Source organism: Adiantum capillus-veneris, chromosome 6, assembly GCF_014529385.1.
Source record: "Adiantum capillus-veneris isolate H3 chromosome 6, ASM1452938v2, whole genome shotgun sequence".
NCBI lineage: Eukaryota > Viridiplantae > Streptophyta > Polypodiopsida > Polypodiales > Pteridaceae > Adiantum > Adiantum capillus-veneris.
This window is the reverse complement of record NC_140936.1, coordinates 64,286,605-64,302,633: the sequence shown is the minus strand read 5'-3', so window position 1 is coordinate 64,302,633 and position 16,029 is coordinate 64,286,605. Positions and strand designations below refer to the sequence as shown.

Genomic DNA, 16,029 nt, shown 5'->3' with positions numbered 1-16,029 from the left:
TAAGGCATCAAGAACAGTCTGCACAAGGGAGCTGTCTGAAATGACTTCACCTGCAGAAATAAGTTGCTCATTGATATCCTTGACACCAGCAAGGAAAGTGTCCATATCATCTTCCTCATGCATAATCTTTGACTCCAGCTCTTTACACAGCAAAGCAATTTTAGCCTCATTGCGGCTTGCATAAAGACCTGTTAGAATATCCCAAGCCTGTTTTGCAGTTTTTCCTGAACGAATGTGAGGAACAATGGTGCGCTTCACAGACAATGCAATCAATGCATGAGCCTACGCATCCTTTACATCCCAACGAGCTTGTTTTGCTGTAGGCAAAACAACTCTAACAGCAGCACTCCTTGCAGCAAGACTTGCAACATCGCCTACATCCTCAGAACCACGACGTACATCAATGCACTGCACAATGTTCCAGACGCCCTTTGACACAAGAAAATGTTGCATCATATAAGCCCAGATAGGGTAGTTTTCCCCATCCAACCTATCCTCAACAACAAACATCTTGAATACATCTGTGTTGTTGTCAGCCATGGTAAATGTTGCACCTAATGTGAAAACTGCCCGAAAATAGGAGAAACGGAGCAGGAACATATAACACAAACCATAGAAGACTATGAGGCACCTGTTATGCAGAAAATGGCACTGGACAGAAATTCTGCACAAAATGACGAAATTGCATGTGCAATCCTGCCTGTAGTGGAAACGGAGGCTGAAATGAGCCCGAATCAGAAATCTGAGCAGACTAAACTCTACGAGTAATCCCAAAAATTTTGTCGACCTGCGAACGCTCACCAAAACTCACAGAAATCAGAGAAAGTGAGTAGGCGTGTGCTGGAGCAGCTGGCGACTAAACCCGGGAGGACGCAACCTGCTCTGATACCAATTGTTGGAATTAGGGTTGCAGAGAAACGCACACAGCTTGGAGAAGATGAAGGAAGCTCAAGGCACATAATAGAGAGTGTGTTACTTAGTGTGCAATGGAAAGATGGATAGCCCTAGAGTGATGGACGTATATACAATGCTCGGGGAAAAAAACCTCCTAAAGAGGGAAAAAATGCCCCGACGGTCCTAGTGTGTTCACACACATCACTACCACATGTATATGGTAACAATCCTCCAAATCTACCTTGCTAATTAATATGCTAATTTGGTAATTAATTCTTTCAACTCACTAGTGCTTTTGAGTCTTCACAAATAGAGCCTCAATTGTGACATTGATGACAAGTGGGAAGAGGTGATAACACCTACCTTCCAACCTAAAATGAGTCGCTACTAACCATTTGTTTTGATTGATGGTGGAAGGTACAATTTTGATTGATGGTGGAAGATATAGGTTGTTCCCTTCAATGGTAGGGCCCTACAAACTTGGACTCTTTGTTGCCAATAGGGATTGAAGAGCTCTCCTTGGGTTACTTTGATATATTTCTGATGCTCATAATTTGTAGCTAGGTAGTGTTTATGAGGAATGCTTCCATCTTTATTGTACAATGATATTTAAGACAATTGTACCTCTATATTTGGTTAATGAGTTGTTTTTATCCCTTTTTTGAGGTTGGAGCTTATTTCTATATTTAGGGTAAATGGCTACTTCAACGATTTAATTCCATATCACTAAGGTTTATGGCTCATAAGGGATTGAGGTGTAGATTGCAAATACAAAACACACACAAGACTTTGCTGCATGGCCTCGACCTTACTTACCATGGAATGGACATGGAGGCTGCAACTCTCTCCCTCTCCCTCTCTCTTCTCCACAACTAATGGTTGGTTAATTATCTGTTAGCTATGGGTTGCTCTCCCCCTCTGGGTTGAAGGAGTACGAGCGGAAGTGTGGCGCGAGAGAGAGTGCGAGAAGAAGAGCATGACGATATGGTGAACTCGCTCTACTGTAATGTGTAGAGCATAGTGAGTTCTTATTAGGTTTGTACAAAAGAATATGTGTACATACCTGGCGGCCCGCCCACTTACCTGGGCGACCACATTGGGCTTTATACCCCAACAACCTCCCACTTAAAGTCCAATGTGGTACTTTAAGCGTGAGAGAAGCTACTATACAAGCTAATATACAAGAGATGTAGAGAAGTGATGTACTACCCTACACCTAACTGCTTGCGAAAATGCGCAAAGCTCTCTGAGGGAAGTCCTTTTGTAAGTAGATCAGCAGGATTTTCTGTGGTGTGAACTTTGATAAGCTGAAGTTGCTTATCCTCGAGCATTTCCTTGATGAAATGATACTTCACATCCACATGCTTTGTCTTTGAGTGATAAACTGGATTGCGAGCCAATTGTATAGCAATTTGACTATCACAATATAACACAGACATCTTATCTTTGATTCCCAAATCTGTTACTCGTCGATTAAGCCAAATTGATTCGTTGCATGCCTCTGATGCTGCAACATATTCAGCCTCTGTAGTAGACTGAGTAACACAATCTTGTAATCTAGAACGCCATGATACTGCTCCACCAGCCAATGTAAAGACATACCCTGACGTAGACCTTCGGTTGTCTAAGTCACCTGCATAATCTGAGTCTGTAAAACCCTTTACACTTAGCTCCTGACTCCCATAGCATATACGCATACTCTTTGTAGCTTTTAGATATCTTAATATTCCTTTCACTGCCTCCCAATGTTTCTTGCCTGGGTTTGACATGTATCGACTTACTACTCCCACTGCAAATGCAATGTCTGGGCGAGTAGCAATCATTGCATACATCAAACTACCCACTGCAGACGCATATGGAATCTTATCCATTTCAGCTTGTTCTTCCTCAGACACAGGACAATCTTGTTTGCTAAGTTTCACATATGGTGGCAATGGAACACTCAATGCCTTTCCCTTCTCCATATTGAAACGTTGCAAAACCTTGTCAATGTACTCTGTTTGAGATAACCAAATCAACTTCTTTGATCTGTCTCTCTCAATGCGCATACCAAGTATATGACTTGCCTCACCCATGTCTTTCATGTCAAACGATTTTGCCATATTTGACTTCAAAGCTGAAATTTCTTCCAAGTGCTTGCCAGCAATCAACATGTCATCCACATACAAAATAAGGATCAGCCAACTGCCATCCTTAGCCTTCTTTGTATATAGACAGTGATCGAACTCACTACGTTTGTAGCCTTGAGAAAGCATAAACTTGTGGAACTTATGGTACCATGCCCTCGGTGATTGTTTTAAGCCATAAAGACTCTTTAATAACTGGCATACCAAATCTTCCTTGCCTTTCTCAACAAACCCTTCTGGCTGCTGCATGTAAATTTCCACATCTAGATCACCATGCAAGAACACTGTCTTGACATCCATTTGGTGCAACACCAAATCTAATACGGCAACCAATGCAAGAAAGCATCTCAATGTAGTCATCTTGACCACCGAAGAGAAGACTTCATCAAAGTCAATGCCTTGTTCTTGCTTAAAGCCCTTGGCAACAAGCCTTGCTTTGTACTTTGGCTGACTATCATGAGCGGTGATCTTATACCTGTAAACCCATTTACAAGGTAGAGCCTTTTTGCCCTGTGGTAATTTAACTAGCTTCCATGTCTGGTTTTTATGCAGAGCTGTCATCTCTGACTGCATGGCCAATTGCCAATTCCCGGAGTCCTTCATTTGCACTGCTTCCTTGTAACATGAAGGCTCATTGCAATCAGTCAACATGACATAGTTCATAGATGGAACAAACTGATCAGGAGGTCGCGTGATACGTCCAAATCTACGCAAAATAGGTGGCTTAGGCTCAGCCACAACCTGTGGTTCCAATCTATCCTGTCCTTGCTCCTCTTGAGCCCTGACATTTTGTCTTGCACGTGCAGGTCCATCTTCTTGGAAGATAACTCTTCTAATCTCCTCAACCCTCTCTAGTTTAGAATGATATTTGGATTCATTAAAGTGAACATCATTGCTGCGGATAACCTTTCTGGATTCGGGATCCCAAAGTCTGTACCCCATCTCACCAGAATTACCATAGCCTAGAAAGATGCACTTTCTACTCTTTGGCTCAAGTTTGTTCCTAAATTCCTTTGGAACGTGAGTATATGCCTCACAGCCAAAGACTCTGAGATGCTTGTATGAGGGCATTTTGCCTGACCATACCATCTCTGGCACTGAATCCTTCTGCAAAACCTTGCTAGGAGATCTATTTATAAGATGAACAACTGTTGATACAGCTTCAGCCCAAAACCCATTTGGCAGCTGTGCATTAGAGAACATACTTCTGACCTTCTCTTGTATGGTCCTATTCATCCTCTCAGCAACACCATTTTGAGGAGGATTGTAAGGAGCAGTAAGTTCACGTTTTATACCTTTTGACTCACAAAAGTCCTGAAAGGACTTTGAAACATACTCTCCACCATTGTTAGTGCGTAAGCATTTAAGCTTCTTGCCACTCTGATTCTCCACAAGTGTCACAAACGTTTTGAAAACACTAAACGCTTCATCCTTGTGCTTGAGAAAGTAAACCCATACTTTCCTCGAGTAATCATCTATAAATGTCATAAAGTAAGAAGCTCCCCCTAGAGATAGGTTAGGCATAGGTCCACACAAATCACTATGAACAAGTGCCAACTGTGTATCTCTTCTACTGCTTCTATGCTTATGTGGCTGCTGTGTTTGCTTACCATACAGACAATGTTCACAGAATTCAAAATCATTAAATGAAAAGCCAGGTAAATAACCAGAACGAGACAAGATTTCCATTCCCTTCTTGGACATATGTCCTAACCGGCTATGCCACAAAGAAACGTTCGGCTGCTCGGTTACATTGATTACATTTTTAGAGACATTTGATACATAAATCATGTAAAGTCCTCCAGACTTTACTCCATGTGCTACTGTCATAGAACCCTTGGATATCTTCCACATGTTCTGTCCAAAAGTAGTGACGTAGCCAGCATGATCAAGTAAACCTGTGCTGATCAAGCTCTTTGTAATTGCGGGAACATGTCTCACATTCTTCAGCGTGAAAGAAGAGCCATTCTGAAACTTCAATTGAACATCTCCAACACCTAAGATCTCACATGTCTGCCCATTGCCTAGCCGAACATGATCTTTAGTGGTTACATAAGAGGTAAACCACTCCTTGTTTGGAGACACATGAAGTGATGCCCCTGAGTCTATAATCCAGTCACTCAGTGCATTTCCATCAGATGCTGTAAGAAGAGCTGAGTCCATTGTATTCTTCAAGAAGTAGATGTCTCCTGACACTAGACTGTCATCCTCTGCAACAGTGTTTGTCACATTTATTTCTTGAATCTTCACTGAGGACTTGTTCTTCTCACCATGGTCTTCAGCTTTCTCTTTGCCTTTTTGTGCTTTCCATTCTCTGCAGTCTCTTTTCATGTGACCCTTCTTGCCACAATGGTAGCATTCTATGTCACTCTTGCCTTTAGCACTGCGGGACTTGCTACGAGACTGATTCCTCTTTCCACCTTTGTACTTTTCTTTGGTCCTTCCCCTAACAACTAAGGCTGTTCCTTTGCCTTTGTCCATTGTCTTTCTATTGGTTTCTTCAATAAGCAGACTACCTTCTACACCTATGGTCAAACCATCTGGAGGTGCATAAATACTCAAAGCTGTGCGAAAAGTGTCCCAACTTTCCGGCAATGTGATCAACAAGAACATAGCTCTAACATGTTCATCAAACTTGACACCTTGAGCTGACAGCTGACTGTAGATGGTGTTGAATTCATTCAGATGATTGGACATAGGGGTCCCTTCTTTCATCTTCAAGTCAGCAAGCTTCTTAAGCCAGTATACCTGTGAAGCTGCACTCTGCTTCTCATAAAGATCACTCAGCTTTGTCCATGCTTGATAAGCCGACATCTCGTCTGCTACATTGAAGTAAACGCTTTCTGCCAAAGTCAGCATAATGGTAGAAAGTGCCAATTCATCCATTTCGCTCCATTCATCTTCATCCATATCTTGTGGTTTTATTCCCTTGAGCTTTATAGGTTTTATCTGCTTCTTTTGTACCAACACGTGCCAAATCTGCTTCTTCCACAATGAAAATTGGTTCCATCCAGCTTCTTGATATTGTAAAGAGCAGTGTCCTGTGATCCAACCATAGCTACGCTTCACAGTAGTTTACTTTCCTGGGAAAAATTCGGCAGAGTTTCCCCTGTAAGCTGACCTCTGAACCAATATCAACCTGTCAAATGAACTAAGAAAGCTTCAGATTCTGCAAAAATTTCGGCAGAGTCTCCTTTGTAAAATGGCTATGGGGTACTCAAAAACAGACCAAAAAACAGCTCAAAAAACCAATGTCTCTCTAACACTGTAAGCTGCGGGTAAACCTGTCCTGCACCTGTACTGTCTCTCACTGTCCTGTAAGCATAGACTGCGACAATGCCTCAACGGCGGTAAAGCAAAGATGCAATCCCAACTATCTAACTCACAATCAATACATCCTAGCTGCCTATCTAAGGGTGCTCGAGGGATCGCTCCAAGACCTGTATCACCGAAAGGATCTCAACATTCGAGAATCCCCCAGCTCAATAAAACCTCACTCGACCCTCAACAAAGGCTGCAGTAAATCTGACAATATATAGACTTCCCACAAAATCATACATCCACAAATTTCCCACTATATGTTGTAACCGCTGCGGCGGTTGTTTGCTGCGTGACTCACAGCCAGCAAACCCTCAACAGACATACATCATCTCTGACAATACATCCCATGTGGAAGTACCTGCAATGTCAGGATGAAATCTGGAATATCAAGCAACAAACACAAGCTACCTGATGAACTAGTGGATGTCGCCTACAATCTGTGTGTAGATGCGTCCGTGTCGTATGTGACACGCCTCCAAGAACGGTGAGCCGTCCTTCGTTGTGTAGACAGCCACAAATCAACACTCTGGGAGTGTCGATATCCTCAGCACTTGCAGTCGTAGGCCGAAACCCCAAATTTGCAGAGTCGGATCTGCACCCGCTGAGACCACGTAGTCGAAAATGGCCTGCGCAGAACTTTGTCGAAGCCGAACGGTGGCCGAGATGACCTCAGAATGAAATTCTGAGAACACCAAGCCCTTTGGGTGCTCCCACAAGATTTGGGGCCGTGTCTTCGCCTGTCGAATCTCACTCCAATCTGAGCAGGTGACTCTGGCTACCTGCAAATGCTGCCCCGAGCCTCGATCTGAGCTCTGATACCAGTTGAAGGAGTACGAGCGGAAGTGTGATGCGAGAGAGAGTGTGAGAAGAAGAGCACGAAGATATGGTGAACTCGCTCTACTGTAATGTGTAGAGCATAGTGAGTTCTTATTAGATTTTTACAAAAGAATATGTGTACATACCTGGCGGCTCGCCCACTTACCTGGGCGACCACATTGGGCTTTATACCCCAACATGGGTGAGTGTAGGTTGCTCTCGTCCTCTCAATCCAACTAGTGATGCTAATAGCCTCTCTCTCTCTCTCTCTCTCTCTCTCTCTCTCTCTCTAGTATGAAGGTTGGCTCTTCAACTTCGCATGTTCACCTCTCGTCCATGAACTCCTGTGTTCCTCGCTTGGCGTATCGCGATGGTGCTTCTTCATTCGGAGACTTCTTACTATGCCACGTGGTGAGCGTGAAAAGGGCTCCGTCGTTATTAAGTAGAATAGATGGGCTCCTTGGGTTGTAGTGAGTGAATGTGAATGGGCTTGGTTGCAACTTGCAACTAGTTGAGCCAAGTGTGCCATATGATTAGACCCATTGTTTCAATGTTTTTGTTTGTAAACAAGCTTATGCCAATTGCTATAAAGCCATCTGGGTTCCAAGCGACGGTTGCAAGCTTTGATGTCTTTGTTGCAAGATGTCACTTGGTCATCGTATTAGTTTTGGGATGTGTTTAAACGAGTTGGTGGTAGACACTATAGTTTTCTTTGTGCCTCAATGCTCATGATTGAGAAGAGACGACGCCACTAGATGGACACCCCTGCCATCATCCGATCAACGTTTGACCAATCATGCTCGCAAACTAGAATACCTAAATTAACCACAACTTATGTTGCAAAAGATCGTGGTAAACACTTTCTTTTGTGAGGGAGAAGGGATGTCACCCAAACCATTGTGGGTTTGGAGCACGCTTGGAAATGCTAGTGTTAATCGTTGCGCGATTAGCTTTGTGCCATCATGGAAGCACCCTCTTTTCCGCCTGGTTGCTTGAACGCCTTGGTAGAGCTAGTGCGATTTGGAGAAGCCATCCACTTATCGTTTGCCACATCACAATGGGGATGTGTGTGACACCCCGCAAACAATGTGAGAGTGAAGAAAAACGGACTTAACGGTCTAGGGAGGGAGAGATGGGACGGGCGGACAGCCTCTGAGCGCCCACAACGGCAGCCTCGTGCAACGTCTCCCTTCTAAACTGCTCTCCTCTCTCTACTTCACGTGCTGTGTGAGAGTGTGTTTCTCTCTCCTTCCCGCGAGTTTGTGCGCACTGTCTCGGCTCTCTACAATAGCCTATACACAGAACAGTTCTCTCTCTCTCCCGGGGGCCCCCCTCTCGTGTCAACACACACCTACTCTTACGAGCGAGAGCACACACATCACCGAGATACACGCGCGCGCGCACAGCATATGCGGATTATGTTAGCTACTTGACCCCATCAAATCTCTTGTCAATTACAAGGCTCGTCTCGGAGCTTTATTTCTCTCTCTACCTTCTCACACAGGTAGCACAAGAGGGTAGGGTAGGCAATTTGGCGCGCACACTCATACCCTCTCTCTCTCTCTCTCTCTCTCTCTCTCTCTACTCCCTTTCCCATGACAACAACAAAGCACAAGAGCAGTGTATCTGCAATGCACTCCAATTTTACAAAACAAACATTTTCTCTCTCCCCTCTCTCTCTCTCTTTCCCCCCCCCCCCCCCCCCCCCCACACACACACACACACAGAGACCACCTCACATGGGTGAGCTCATATGCATACATTTATAGAGACCACTTTCACATCCCCCTCGCTCAAACATCCTGCGGCTCGCAACACAGTCTCTCACAGAGGAGGCTCACGTACCCATTGTGAGACACACACACACACCCCCCCCCCCCAACACACACACACACACACTCTCTCTCTCTCTGTCTCTCTCTCCTTTTCTAACGCAAGACAAGAAGGAGAGAACTCACAAAGGGAGTTTCGCTTAGGCTACACCCACAGTACTCAGAGAGGAGAGCTTCACCCACATCAGCACACTGCAAGGAGCTTCCCTTCACAGATGCGTGCCTTTAATTGTATCATAAACACGCATACATACTCAGAGAAGCTTGCTCGCTGCATGCACAACACATCAACACGTAGCATTGTATACACCTCAACATACGTTCAACAGACACCAAGAGAGAGAGCTCCTGCGCGCGCGCACACACACACAAACACACACGCACATACATGGTTGCTTCTTCCTACTAAGCATGCAACTGTAAAGAGAGCCATGAGAAGAAGCTTCTAGTAGCGAGTTTGTGGGGAGTGACGCCGATTTGCGGTCGGTATATACCATAGAGAGTGGCAAGCAAGGATATATGGCCTGCGTTCTGTTGGCATTGCTCTCCACCCTGCTGCTGCTGGGAAGCACTGACTCGATGGTCCGCTGCTATGGCTCGCAGGACTACCTTGGTGCCCTCCGCAGTAGTCTCCTGTTCTTTGAAGGCCAACGCTCGGGCCGCCTGCCCTCCTCCCAACGTGTCAACTGGCGCTACCACTCGGCACTTTCGGACGGGCTTCACCAAGGGGTATGTGAATCACTACACCTTGCATTCACACACTGGGAATGAGCTAAGTTCTCAATCTCTGCACATTTGTAAGTCCATCATAGGTATGATGTTCGTGTGTCCCAAATATACCGTTTTGTTTGCTAGATCTTGTTCATGATGGATGGAATCATTTGTATGTGTGTGTGTATGCGAGTGTTTGTATGTGTACACTGTAAAATTATGCTCGAGTGCATGCGCACATGCATATGTGTGTGTGTGTGTGTGTATGAGTAGTTGCGCTGTATAATACTAGGAAGAAACATTGGGAATTTGGGAGCACGGATATTGTACTTGAGGTTTGTATTTTTTCTGTGCGATTGCCCTTTCTTGATGCCATTTTGGAAGCAATGTAGTTTGCATACGGTTTAGAAGCAGCTATATTAGGCTCCTACATCTAGTAGGCAGATACGGCGGTTAATTTGCACTCACATCTTGGTGTGCTTGATCTTGCTCTCCCTTGGTTGCGTTCCTGCGTTTCAAGGAATTGATGAGCTGTATTTCTGCATGTAGAGGGTTGAGTGTAGCTAAAGCTCTAACATCTGAAAGGTTTTTAGCTTTCCTACAGCATTCACCTGCCACATTGCACCTATTTCTAAGTTTTTAGCGTTTCAAGGAATCAACGAGCTGCATCTAGAGGGTTGAGCGTATAACATCTGAAAGGTTTTTAGCTTTCCTACAGCATTCACCTGCACCTATTTCTAATTCCTTTTTAGTGATCCATGGACACTACAGAGTCGTCTATAGTCGCATCAAACTCTAGCCCTAGACCCATGGCACCTTCTCATGATGGCATATTTAAGTGCTCTTGTATGCATGCCCATAGGTGGACCTTGTTGGAGGATACTATGACGCAGGTGACAATGTCAAGTTTGGCTTGCCAATGGCTTTCACTATGACAATGCTGTCTTGGAGTGTGATTGAGTATGGGGAGCAGATTGCTTCGGCCGGACAATTGGGGTACACGCTTGAAGCTATTAAGTGGGGAACGGACTATTTCATCAAAGCACACCCAAAGCCCAACATCTTCTGGGGGGAGGTAAACCATGACCAGCCTTAGGGAGTCAATCTCTAAGGAAACGTGGGTGCTACAAATGGATGTGATATTTGATACCTCAGACTGAATGCTTACTGCTTACTCATGCAGGTTGGGGATGGCGACTCTGATCATTTCTGTTGGCAAAGGCCAGAGGAAATGACCACCTCAAGGCAAGCCTATAGTATCAGTGAGAGCAACCCTGGCTCTGACTTGGCGGGAGAGACTGCAGCCGCTATGGCTGCTGCTTCCATTATTTTCAAGCAAGTGGACTCGTCGTATTCAAATCTCCTCCTAAGTCATGCTAAGCAAGTAAGTCATTCAATTTTACATTCTTATTTTTAGTTGAGTTTGGAAAATTTGTCTCCTTTAAAGATAGGCCAATCACCTGTGGATGTTGATTTATCTTCATTGATCATTAGTGCACATTAGTGAGGAATATTCTATAGACTCATAACAGGAAGCTTTTTTTTGTGTAGCTTTTTACCTTTGCTGACACTTACAGAGGAAGATATGACAGAAGTATTTCAGTTGCCCGCAACTATTATGAGTCGGAGAGTGGCTACAATGTGAGCATAACATTGGACATATGCCTTATTAGTTTCTGGATGTTGATCACACACTAAAACATGAGAGATTGGTTGTGAATAGGATGAGCTGCTATGGGCCTCTCTCTGGCTCTTCGAGGCTTCTTCTGACAATTATTACCTTGAATATGCGACCCAAAATGCACAAAATTTGGGTGGGACAGAGTGGGCCATGACCGAATTCAGTTGGGATGTGAAGTATGCAGGTCTTCAAGTCCTTGCTTCTAAGGTATGTTGTGGGAAGTATCTTTGAATGCATTTTAAGAACCTTTGGATGATGTGAAGGTTCTCTTATCTTGGGGATGGTGAATATTGTATTGCCGTACATGTTCATATGAAATGTACATGGGGGTAATACTGATGAATTGAATGCTTTTTCTGATTTGTGGAAATTCCCAAAATACCCTAGTTTACAATTTTCAGTGTCCTAGACTTGAATTTTCATCAATGGTCTTTTATCAATGATATTGAGTGGGGAGATCTTTCTTGTATTCAGCTATGCGACCTTGCATTTGTCGTATGTTTCCGGTTGCTCAACTTTCTGGTGCTTCTTGCAGATATTATTTGAGGGAAGGGGATCTAACGTGGAGGTATTGAAGCAATACCAGCGACAAGCAGAATTTTTCTTGTGTGCCTGCCTTCAGAAGAATTATGGGAAAAATGTGGCTAGAACCCCAGGTACATGTTTCTTGGGTAAAAGGAATGTTCTTGTTTTCAGAGAAGCTTTGCATTGTGGGCAATATTTCTCTGAATTTGGTGTATGTAGGTGGTCTGATGTACACAAGAGCTTGGAACAACATGCAGTATGTGAGCAGTGCCTCTTTTCTCATGACTGTTTACTCCGACTATCTTTCAAAATCTGCTCAAGCATTGCAATGTCCTGCTGCCAAGGTTGGAGCTGCAGAGCTGTTTAATTTCGCCAAGGCCCAGGTATTAAGTTTATAGATATTCAGCAAAAGGTGCTCAAAACATCTTTGCACTGAAATTACTGTCGTGGATTAGTCTTTTTACATGATCAAGGTGCTGAGACTTGTCGTGCTAGCCGCAGGCTTTATTGGTTCTGTGCCCATTCCCAGTATTGAGGGCTCTACTTGTGCCCTACATATCATCCTTTAATGGTGCTCATACCATCGTTTTATTTGAAGTCAGTATGGTGCATTAATTAGTCTTTTCATGCGATTAAGATGCTGAGACTTGTCGCACTAGCCTCAAATTTTCACCTTGTATCATATGCTAGTAGTGGATACTTCCTCCTTGATTGCATTGTATAAGTAGGTCAGTGCTCTATCTTAAAGGGCTATATCATTATAAGTTACCTCAATGCATTATTGTTGAATCTTCACTTCTCTTTTATATGCATGTGGAAGTTTCTATATTTGTATCTCTTATATATGGATATATTCATTTAGGAAATAAACTGAAACCATAAGTCTATTTATATGTATTAAATTTAGGTATCAGTATCAGATTAAGTTATAAACAGAAACTAAAATTTGGACGAACCTCAATATCAGTGACAATTTGTTTTCTTGAAGAACTTGTAGCAATCAGTCACCATGCTTGATGAATATATCACATGGCACTTGCATTTGCTTATGGAATTGTTTGTTTACTGCCTTGCCCAGGTGGATTATATCCTTGGCGACAATCCAAGAAGCACTAGCTACATGGTTGGTGTAGGTTCCAACTATCCACAGAGGGTTCACCATAGAGCTGCTTCCATTGTCTCATACAAAGTGGATCCAACTTTTGTGGCCTGTAGGGTTGGGTATCAGAAGTGGTACACATCCAGTGCAAGTGATCCGAATGTACATGTGGGTGCAATTGTGGGTGGCCCTGATGAGAACGACAATTATGCTGATGACCGGGAGAATTTTGATCAGAGTGAGCCCACTACTTACAATAGTGGCCCCATGGTGGGGGTGCTGGCAAGACTGCATGTTGCTGCAAGCACCTATGGTGAGACTTCAGGTATACATTTTTGTTCTCATCAGTTCGGTTTTGTTCTTTGTTTATAGATCCTGCTTTAGCTCTTATGTGGGTATTACTTAGAGGGGCACTTATACACAGCGAAGGTGTTTGTCAGGACAAAGGTCTTGAGAGCTAGGAGACTACGGTACAGCTAAGGGCTAGGAGCCTGTGGGAATAGGGGCTAGAGGAATCCCTATTCGTGGTGGATGCATGGCAAGGGAATCACTACGGTACAGCTAAGGGCTAGGAGCTTGTGGGAATAGGGGCTAGAGGAATCCCTATTCGTGGTGGATGCATGGCAAGGGGGTCCTGAGAAAATAGGGGCATGGTCAGCCTATATTAGGAAAGGCATTCCCAGGTCGTGGTCTCTTACAGTGTTGCAGATCTTTATCTCAACAAAGCCTCCATCCACCACTTTGACATAGCCACACTATAATGCAGACCATCATTTGTGTAGACTTTTGTAGCCACACGTAGGTCATCATTTGTGTAGACTTTGTAGAAAGTCTGTGTCCATCACTATGTTGATACCAAGCTTTACATTCTCAATTCGACACCCATGACAATATTTTGGAGGTGTCATAGAAATTTGTATAGACCATATAGAAGGTCTGCATCTGTCACTAAAACACATGAGTTGATAGCAAGTTTTACATCACTGAGCACCCATGACGATGGTGTCATAGAAAATAGTCAGTACAATGCATGATGGAGCCAATATTATCTAGTGGATGATGATGCTCACATGCATCCATAACTTACGATTTCCTCTTAAGAGTGAATTAGGGCTTTCAGACTAGAATGTTGACATACTACAACATACAATCTTCCACTCCACTATCTTTATGATGTAATTGACCACTCAGTGTCCAACCATTGGGATTTTACAGCTAGATTGCCATGTTAGCATTATCGTCTTGCACTACAATGTAAAGTTGTCTTTTGGCACCCCCTCTGTGGGCGTTTCCACTGGTTTAATTATGAAGAATTTCAGATGTATAAGAAGTATTGCCTGCCTTAACAATATATTCCCCTGATGCGAAGTAGGATGATTGCGTGCTTGGTGCTTTAAATTGAAGTCACCTCTTCGAGTTTCTTGCGGAACTTTTACTCACTCAATTCCATTTTGTGTTTGCTATTGCAGTCAGCAAAGTCACCCCACAGCAGTCATGGGCCTCGTCTGCTCTCTCAATTTTTCAGGAGATGACTAGCTCATGGAAGACTCAAGGGCAAAGCTTTTACAAATATCAAGTGACTGTGACCAACAATTCTCCGAGAACATTGCAATCCATTCAGCTGATGGTAGAAGGATTGCATGGTCCTGTGTGGGGTCTTTCAAAGAGAGGACCAAGCAGCTACACTTTCCCTTCATGGATGAAGACACTACCGTCGCAGCAGAGCCTGGTGTTTGTCTACGTCCATGGGGGCCCGATGGCAACCATAAGCGTTGCAAGTGCCAGTTTTTCTGGAGTGTAGGAGGCCCAATAGCAAGCTGAAGCAGCCTCTGAGATGAGTAGCATTGCCATTTTTCATTGTCCTTTTACCTCCCAGTAGGATATGTGTGTATTGTGTGTATGATCCCCTTCTTATTCCTCAGCCTCATCGTGGAAGATGAGAGTAGAGAGCAACAAATAATGTGTGTGCTCTCCTCTGTTTTCTCTTTCTTACTCCTAAAAGCCTCTTTGTGGAAGATGAGAGTAGAGAGCAACGAGTATTATGTGTGCACTCCTCTCTTTCCCCCCCCCCTCCTTCCGTTTCCCATTCTTTATACAACTAGCTAGGGATATCCTCAGCATTTCTACCAATATTCCAATTTTACACCCAAAGCCTTGGATTTTATTCCACACCATCCAAGCCCTTTACTGCTTATTTTTGTTAAGAGCAATGTGGGGTAAACTGGCGCGAGTGGCGAATGAAGCGCCCTTCCCTCCCTTTCTATCCCTTTTAGGTGTCAGATAACCAAAGCATGCATGATTCTTTGTGTGAGTTTTATGTATGTGAGCAGCCCTAATTAAGCCATATAGGTACACTTCCAAAACAGATTTCCAGTGGAGATGGTGATCCTTCGTCATCCCAGAAATCTGAATTCAAGTTGTAATGGATTTAGCTAGAAGAAATTGAAATTTCTCATGTAATGACATGTCACCCCACCATAAAAAACATCTTTATGTGGCTTTCTACCTATGATTAATGGTCTATGTATGTGCTTCATGTTTTACTCAATGTGAAGGTAGGAAGTGCCACTTATGGTCATTGAACAATTTCCCTGCAGCGATACGGTCGGGTGATCTTGGACCATACATACTAAAAGGGACACTGATTTCCATGTTTAGTTTTCAAGGAGTGTTCCATGTTGGCAAGGATGGATCCTTCATGGTTTGTTCATTTATGTACTGTTTCCCATTGTGCATTGCTTGTACGTTGTAACAGGCACCCTACCCTGTCTTGTGAGTGGGCAAGGACAAATTTATGAGGGTGCAAAATTCTCTCCTTGTCAAGACTCATGAGTGGGCATGGAGTTATGAGCAGGTTCATTAACCCATCAAATGTAATGTGAGAAAACCCATCCGGAACTTATCTTTTGCTGCAGAAAGTTTTTGTGACATCTGTGGTACTTTGGAAACATCGGATAATATCCGAATTCGTTGCTCTGCTAATCTAAATCTTCTCTTAACTTGAAACATAGAGACTTCCAATTG

The 16,029-nt window shown here is 43.7% G+C and overlaps 1 protein-coding gene across 1 annotated transcript; it reads left to right on the top strand.

Annotated features, from left to right (window-relative positions):
- Positions 1-8,993: 8,993 nt before the first annotated feature.
- On the top strand, positions 8,994-15,514 carry LOC147455623 (endoglucanase 6-like). Its single transcript, XM_086514357.1, has 9 exons — positions 8,994-9,718; positions 10,563-10,775; positions 10,884-11,084; positions 11,252-11,341; positions 11,424-11,588; positions 11,917-12,037; positions 12,126-12,289; positions 12,985-13,330; positions 14,475-15,514. Exons 1-9 carry the CDS (start codon positions 9,509-9,511, stop codon positions 14,804-14,806), a joined length of 1,842 nt encoding a protein of 613 aa, XP_086370483.1. The 5' UTR covers positions 8,994-9,508; the 3' UTR covers positions 14,807-15,514.
- Positions 15,515-16,029: the final 515 nt, after the last annotated feature.